The 8,953-nt window shown below is 43.1% G+C and overlaps 1 protein-coding gene across 1 annotated transcript; it reads left to right on the top strand.

Moving 5' to 3' along the window:
- The first annotated feature begins 7,386 nt into the window (after positions 1-7,386).
- On the top strand, positions 7,387-8,325 carry LOC107109376 (olfactory receptor 6B1-like). The gene has a single exon (XM_015409987.1). It carries the CDS (start codon positions 7,387-7,389, stop codon positions 8,323-8,325), a length of 939 nt encoding a protein of 312 aa, XP_015265473.1.
- Positions 8,326-8,953: the final 628 nt, after the last annotated feature.

Raw genomic sequence — 8,953 nt, forward strand, 5'->3', positions numbered from 1 at the left:
CTTTGGAGTCTTTCACTTGGAGACATTCTGATTTTTTAAATTTCATTTTCAGTGATTCAAACTATGGAGTATATGGAGAGAGACAATAAAACAGCAGTAACTACATTCATTCTTCTGGGATTTGGGAATGCCCCTGAACTTCAGATTCCTCTCTTCTTGGTTTTCTTAATAATCTACAGTGTGACCATGGCTGGAAACATCATCATTATTGTGTTAGTAATCACGGATCATCATCTTCACATCCCCATGTACTTCTTCCTTGGAAACTTGTCCTGTTTGGAGACTTTCTACACTTCAGCTCTTCTCCCCAGGATGTTGGCCAGTTTCCTGACAGGAAACAAAACCATTTCTCTTTGGGGTTGCTTTATCCAGCTTTACTGTTTTGGTACAGTTGTGATTGCTGAATGCTACCTACTGGCATCAATGTCATATGACCGATATTTGGCAATATGCAAGCCCCTCCAATATGCCACTCTCATGAGCAGAAGACTCTGCTTTCTGTTGTCAGCTGTATCTTGGCTTTGTGGGATAATGGTTATGACTTTAGTAATAGGTTTGATGTCACAGCTGAAATACTGTGGCCCCCCAGAAATTGATCATTTTTTGTGTGACTCGGCACCAGTGATTACTCTATCATGCAGTGACACAACTCTGGTGACACTGGTGAACCTCACAATATCTTTCATAGATACTGTTCCTTCTTTTCTTCTGACCCTGCTGTCTTACGTTTGTATCATTGCTGCCATCATACGAATCCCCACTTCAGATGGGAGGGAAAAGGCCTTTTCCACCTGTTCTTCCCACCTCATTGTAGTTTCCATATTTTATGGCTCACTGATATTTGTGTATGCCCTACCAAAAAAAGAAGCTCTGAGAGAAGTGGACAAGATCTTCTCAGTCTTCTACACAGTCTTAACTCCCCTAATTAATCCCCTCATCTATAGTCTAAGAAAGGTAAAGGTAAAGGTTCCCTTGCTCGAAAGCCAGTCGAATCCGACTCTAGGGTTGCGGTGCTCATCTCCGTTTCAAAGCCGAAGAGCCAGCGCTGTCCGAAGACGTTTCCGTGGTCATGTGGCCGGCATGACTAAACACCAAGGTGCACGGAACGCTGTTACCTTCCCACCGAAGTGGTCCCTATTTATCTACTTGCAATTTCTTGCTTTCGAACTGCTAGGTTGGCAGGAGCTGGAACTAGAGACAGGAGCTCACCCTGTCTTGCGGCACCCGGGTCTTGAACCGCCGAACTACTGACCTTCCACAGCCTGCAGTTCAGCGTCTTAACCACTTGAGCCACCGCAGCTCCATAGTCTAAGAAACAAAGAGGTAAAAAAAGCTTTAATGAGAGCTGTCAACAAGTGTGGGATTTCCAAGTGATTTGTTGGAGATGGAGAGTGATCAGATCAAACTCATCTGGAATAAAATCTACAGGGTGGAGCAATTTATTGTCATTTTCTGTAATAGTTTCCATTCTGTTTATATACTTGAGTTTTCAGCTTTAGTAGTGGAAGTATAATGGAATGGAGTAACACGAAAAATTCCAGTTTCTTCCCACATCTTCTTTATGCTCCTTTTGATTCATCCATGAATCAACTGTCTACATAATGTTGTAGTTCATATGTTGTAATTCAACTACTTTTGTTTCAGAACAATATTTGATACTTAGCAGATAAGTATTTATGAGTGGTGCAAAAACATCAAACACATGACCAATGAAGAAGATTCCTAAAATGTTAGTTAAGATTCCAAATGTTACTATCTAGTCAAAAAGAATGACAGCCGATGCTTGATTTTATTGTAGACATTGTGCTTTTGTGATTAGAAAACAAGTTTTCAAATCTGTAAATACCATAAACAATGGCAGTCAACAGGTAACTTTTTCTACCTGTGCCATTAATACGATTAAACTGCCCACGGCCGTTCCGGCTGTTGGGCTGGGAAAGCGCTTTTGCCTCCCAGCCGGTGCCCAAAAGTGCCACATATGGGACTTGGGAGGGGACGGGGCACTGAAGGCTTAAAAGCCCTGCCCTGCCTCTCTTCTCCAGCAGTCCCGCGCAGTTCGTCGGCCCACCCTCCCGCCCTGTTAGTAGTGCAGGCGTTTGCTGGTCACCAGTTTTTTGGGCCGGGTAGGAATTTTTCACCCCTTCCTGTTTGGCACTTGGAGGGGGTTAGGCCTACCCTGCACTGTGGCAGTGATGCAGGTGTTTATGGGGGTGAGCTGTGTTAGCCAGGTTGGTCACTTTCGTTTAGGCAGGAGGCTATGCGGTATACAGATTGTGGTCCGGTGAGCACCAGCTGACACCCATCATTTGGGGTTTAAGGGGTCCTCTGAGTACAGTCTTTGTGCCTTGTGGCATGGGGTGAGGAAAACGGACTGCCTTCGGGACGGCCCTGTTTAGGTCCTCTCTTTGAACCTTGCGGCTTGGGGGATGGGGCTACAGGGTTGTCCTGCAATGGCTAGCCGGCCGGGTGAGAGCCCCTGCAGTGGGCTCCCACCCGGGGCAGGGTGGCTCGCTCTATTGACAAGGTAAGGGAGGGGTCCTTGACCTCTGGCCTTGACCATAACGCAATCTGTTTTGCCCTTGCCTTTGGTTCCAGTTAAAGATGTCAGTTAATAAAGTGGCCCTATAGTTAAACCCAACACTTGTGTCTGCCTCATTATTTCTGGCTTGGGGGGCAAATAATTATTTATTTTCTGCATTCATGCATTCTTTTGAGAATTAATCATTTTGGTTTAGAAATAGTTTTTTTTTATTCCTAGGAGATTATTCTATGCCCATGGAGCAACCACAAGAGGGGAAATAACTCCCACCCTAGGGCAGTTTCTGGTTGGGAAGACAGTATAGAGGGAAGGCAGCAGCCCTTCCTCCCACCAAGTCAAGGTTCTTCAGCTCCTTTAATTTTAAACATACAGTTCCTACAGATGCTTGTTTCTATGGGGGAATACTCTTTCCAAAATTTCAATGTCTATTTATATAGCAGGACAGATCAGGTAGACATAGCTCTGCCCTCAGTTAAAACGTTCTCTCCCTAAGTAGGCAGTGACTCACTTTTCGCCTCCATGTTTATATTTAAGATAACAACCCTATGAAGAAGTTAGTTTGAAAAGGCACGGCTGGCCCAAGGTCACATAGTCTGCTTCCATAGCAGAGCAGAGCTTCAAACCTTGAACTCCCTGACATTCAAACTACACCTCAGTGTAAAAGTTAGAATGTGTCAAATAGCCAGAATGGCCCTGGTCACACGGAGCATTAGGCACGCTAGAGAGACGGAAGATAGACTGAATTTACAGGCGTGATCTCACTGCCACATCTGGGAAGCGTAGAGCTCCCGTGGCACCCCTGAGGCTTCCCGCCGAAGATGTGGGGTAAAAAACTAGTACCTCGGAGGTACTAGTTTCCGGAAACCGCAGGGCAAGTGCGGGCTTCTGATTGTGTTTCCGGTGGTAGTTCCCGCACCCGCCCATGTCCCCTCGCAAAAAGGTCCCCCCCCCCAAGTTTCCACAGATGCGCACAAGCACCCAATGGAGCATGCACACATTTCAGGTTTTTTTTTTTTTTTTTAAATCACAACCCCGTTTGCCGCTCCACTCCGCTTCTTTACCGCGTCGTGTGATCGACACCTCCCCCCTAACCACGGGAGCTCGACGGGACCTCAGCCTGATGCCTGATCGCGCAGTCACGCATTAGCTTGCTCCGGGGCAAACAGCCACACCTCCCCCCCCCGCATTTTCCTGCCCGTGTGGCCGAGGCCTAAATTTTGTAAAAACCAGTTGGAGTCATGCCTAAGGGTGTGGTCACACAAGCAGTGTGCCATGGCAGTATCTTGGCTTTAAATAAGCTGGTTGAGTTTGGAATGCTTTGTGTTGATCACACAGTGCCCTGTAAGCCATCATCATAGTGCCACAGGTCCCTGGTTTGGTCATTCGCATTGCTAACTCACTGTAACCATGAACCCGTGGCTGGGTTAGTTGTTTGCCCCCCAAATCCCACTGTGCATACACAGAAGCAGACAAGTGCTCATGCACTCCTGACTATGTTCTATGGGGGCTCTGAAGCACACATCAGAGTGGCTTTTTTCCCCAAAAGAATATGCTGGAAATGGAGTGGAATGATCACACTGCTCATGTGTTTCCATGGTGCACCTGGGTGATCAGATGCTCAGAAAGCAGCTATGGAAGCACTTTGCTGAGGTAGCCACCAGAATTTGCTGGTGGCTATTTAATCCATGTGAGAGACGTTTTATCACAACATAGGGATGAGTGGGGCATGGGAGCCAAATGTGTGTTTTTGCTCAGGCCCATTTGATCCGAAGGGGAGGGGTGGCTATGTTGGGCCAAATTGCTTATGTGATCACACCCTAAGTAAATGAAAAGCAGTATATTGATGACACCTCATTCCAGATCTCTAGATGTTTGCCCTGAATTATTGATGTTAAAAATTTCAAGGATAAAGACTGAAGAGTGAAGGTCTGCATAGTACAAATGTTGGGGATGTGAAGAGGTCTCTCTACAGCACCATTTTCTGACTAACCCAAACTAGAATGGAAATACATCTAGCTGAGTAAGAAAAATACTATAATGATTGTGCTGAAAAGTATGAAGAAGGCTGAAGTACTAATGACAAATTTATTTGACCTGCTCTGGTGAAAGTCATCAGTCATCAGTTAGTTCCAACATCTGGTTGAAAAAAATGGATTGAAATGCATTGAGGCAATCGGGTTAATTGCCCAGCCTCCTCAGCAATCTTTTACAAGAATGACGTGGATATGAGGGAGGGGTCATGTTAACTGTCCATATAATCTGTTCATTCTTGATACTGACCATGGACAGGAAGAGGTGAAGACAGAGTTATGGCAAAACCATTATAAAGACCAGAATCATGATATACGGAACAGCAAACAAGCTGAACATCAGGAGGTTTTCTGTAGAGAGGAAGAATGAAGAGCCTGGGGCATGGACCACTGAGCAACCTTTCCTCACTGTAGTCTCCAGATTAATATGTTATTATATGTTGCCTTTGGAGACTCAGGTTCTTTAACAGAGAAGAATGAAGGAAGAACAATTTGTTAATTATCATTGGGGAAATATGACTCTCCCAGTGAGAACTCACTGGAGCAGATCTCTGGAGAGGCAGCATACATTTTTTTTTTAAGCAAGGATTCTTCTAAATAAAAGACTGGAGTATTTTGAAGATGAGTATTGCATCATATGTTTTAGAAGGGGGATTTGCTAATTATTTTGAATGTCCTTCTCTAAGGTATCAAGAGATTGCTCTCTGTAGACAATCAGTTGCACTCTTCTATAAAGCCTTTTTTGTGTACTGTACTGGTGAAGTGGCAACATATGATTGTTTCTTTCAGGAAATGTTAGTCATTTATCAGGACGCCAAGACAAATGTGTAATAGCTGTATGGACCTACCTCTCAAACATTCTTCATTGATGCCAGTTGATAGTTAATGGTAAATATAGTTATTATTATTCTAATGAAACAGTGTAGGACTTGTTTAAAGATTGCATGATTCTCAGAAAATATTTCTGGGAAAATATATAAGGCTGGATTCAATGATGGTCATACACTGTCAAAAGCATTCCATCAAACTAAGTGTCCTTCTTTTGGTAAATGGGGCCTTCCCCAAGAAAGGCTCATTTGTACAAAAGATGGGATTGTGACAATATAAGTTGCTTGTAGATAACATCTAGGTCAGTGTGAAGATGGCTGACGTTCCAATTCAAGCCCAAATCCACACAGAAATAGATTCTTCATAATAATAATATTTTAACACTGTTATGAAACCTGAGACTTCATTTCGGGATTCAGAAAGGTTGGGGGGTTGTATTATAATGGTTATGTTTATGTTTGTTTTTGTTTTCTTTGATTACCAGCTCTTTTCAAGCACTGCTCTCATAAGACAGAAAAACAGGTTTGTTTTGAAGACTGCACTGCATACTTGGAGGGGAAATTACATTTTAATGACCTTTCACACCATTCCTAATTTGTAAGATAATTTTATTATTATTATTATTATTATTATTATTATTATTATTATTATTATTATTATTATTATTATTATTAAATGCCTGGTTAAAACAATGAACAATATAAAACAATATAAAATACAGTATACTTAACCATAGATTTCAAGATGGGGTTCTGGAGGTTTTATACCAGAACAACGAACCAACAATGTGCGTCCCAACTACACTGTCATCTGCCAAGGAATGTCTCTGGTATCTTGCATGTGTGGTTGGATCCAACCACTTTTTTCTGGTGGAGAAAAGGTCCCCTTTCACCAACCAGTTACACAGGAGACAATGGGGCATGCATAGACAGTATTTTTGTGTTATGGGGGCTGTAATAAGGAGGACAAGTTGGCTGGCATCAAGAATCTATGTTGTGTTGGATCTAGACTTCATTTTTTAACTACAGAATGGAATTTCCTTGCTTCCCCTTCCCAATATAGGCCACTAATCTTCATGAACTGCTGTTCCTGGAAGATAAGGTACCCAAATGAATGGCATGACAGGTGTGTGCAAGAGGAGAGTGAAATTGGTGGCAAGAAGCTATGTTGTGTTGGATCTAGACTTCATTTTTGAACTACAGAATGGAATTTCCTTGCTTCCCCGTCCCAATATAGGCCACTAATCTTCATGAACTGCTGTTCCTGGAAGATAAGGTACCCAAATGAATGGCATGACAGGTGTGTGCAAGAGGAGAGTGAAATTGGTGGCAATTGCCCACAAACTCTGGATCCTACCCAGTTTCTGTACTCTTACATGTCATTTAGCTCGTAGCTCCAGCTATTTTCTATTCAGAATACCCACATGATGAGTTGAGGTGAGTTTCATGCACAGCTGGTTCTAGAACAAGGGGAACAGCTGCAGATCAGAGGGATTCCTAGTCTTAGATTCCACTCCTCTAGTAAACCCTTATAGACTAGGACTTTGCTTGAAGAAAAATCAGACACCCACTATCAGCCTGACCTACCTCTCAGGTATGGTTGTTAGGATAAAATGGAAGATAAGAAAACAATATAAGTCTTTTCCTGTACCCACTGGGGGGAACGGTGCAGTACAAATGAAGTAAAATAAATAAATAAACAATGCCTGCTAGCCATCTTATGGCCCAGCACTAACAATGGATTGCAATATCCTTTTATAATGTTGTAAACAAGTAAAAATGAGATGGTGTATGACATGAGGTAATGTATGCATAATTAACTTCATAACAGAAAAAATATTTTGGGGTGGTTTCCCCATGTACAAGTAAAACGCATGAGGGCATTTTTATAAATCTCAGCATTAATTGTGTGAGACAGGGAATAATAATTTCCCTTGGAGACCTTGTGAAGTTTTAAATTTCATTTTCAGTGATTCAAACTATGACACAAATGGAGACAGATAATAAAACAGCAGTAACTACATTCAATCTTCTGGGATTTGGGAATGCCCCTGAACTTCAGATTCCTCTCTTCCTCCTTTTCCTAATAATCTACAGTGTGACCATGGCTGGAAACATCATCATCATTGTGTTAGTAATCACGGATCATCACCTTCACACCCCTATGTACTTCTTCCTTGGAAACTTGTCCTGTTTGGAGACCTTCTACACTTCTACTCTTCTCCCCAGGATGTTGGCCAGTTTCCTGACAGGAAACAAAACCATTTCTCTTTGGGGTTGCTTTATCCAGCTTTACTGTTTTGGTATGCTTGTGGTTGCTGAGTGCTACCTACTGGCATCAATGTCATATGATCGGTATTTGGCAATATGTAGGCCCCTCCAATATGCCACTCTCATGAGCAGAAGACTCTGCTTTCTGTTGTCAGCTCTATCTTGGCTTTGTGGGATAACGGTTATGACTTTAGTAATGAGTTTGATGTCACAGCTGAAATACTGTGGCCCCAATGAAATTGATCATTTCTTCTGTGAATTGACACCAGTGATTAATCTATCATGCAGTGACACAACTCTGGTGACACTGGTGGGCCTCACAGTATCATTCATAGATACTGTCCCTTCTTTTCTTCTGACCCTGCTGTCTTACGTTTGTATCATTGCTGCCATCATACGAATCCCCACTTCAGATGGGAGGGAAAAGGCCTTTTCCACCTGTTCTTCCCACCTCATTGTAGTTTCCATATTTTATGGCTCACTGATATTTGTGTATGCCCTACCAAAAAAAGAAGCTCTGAGAGAAGTGGACAAGATCTTCTCAGTCTTCTACACAGTCTTAACTCCGCTAATTAATCCCCTTATTTATAGTCTAAGAAACCAAGAGGTAAAAAAAGCTTTAAAAAGAGCCATACATAAGTGTGGGATTTTGAAGTGATTTGTTGGAGATAGAGAGTAATTAGATTAAACTCATCTAGAATAAAATCTACAGGGTGGAGCAATTTCTTGTCATGTCCTGTAATAGTTTCCATTTTATTTATATACTTAAGTTTTCAGCTTTAGTAGTGGTTGGTATAAAGGAATGAAGTAAGAGGGGGGGAAATCCACTTTCTTCCCAAATCCTCTTTATACTGCTTTTGATTTATCTTTGAATCATCTGTCAACATGATGATAGTAGTAGGTGTATGTTATGAGCATTTCAGCTACTTCCCCCCCCAAAAATTTTTTTTGATACTTATCAGCAGGGGTTGTTTTGTAAAAAAAGAGCTAGGGGAACTCATTAGCATAACTCATTAGCATATGCCACACCCCCTGACATCAGGGGCCCAGCGGTGGACCTGCAAGGCCGGCGGGAGTGCGAGGAAGCCCCGCCAAGGCCCTCCCTGGCCCCAGGCAGGCAGGGGTGGGGAGAGGCGGGGAGGAAGCAACTTACCCTCCCTCTTCTCCTGCCTCCTCCTGGCTGAGTGAGGGCCGGAAGCAGGGTGGCTGGAAGCAGGGGGCAGGGCTTTGTCGTGTGCCCCGCCCCCGCACCTCACCCACTTTGCCCCCACGATTCCCCCCGTAAT

The sequence above is a fragment of the Gekko japonicus genome, unplaced genomic scaffold (genome assembly GCF_001447785.1).
Source record: "Gekko japonicus isolate JY-2015 unplaced genomic scaffold, Gekko_japonicus_V1.1 scaffold101, whole genome shotgun sequence".
NCBI classification, from domain to species: domain Eukaryota; kingdom Metazoa; phylum Chordata; class Lepidosauria; order Squamata; family Gekkonidae; genus Gekko; species Gekko japonicus.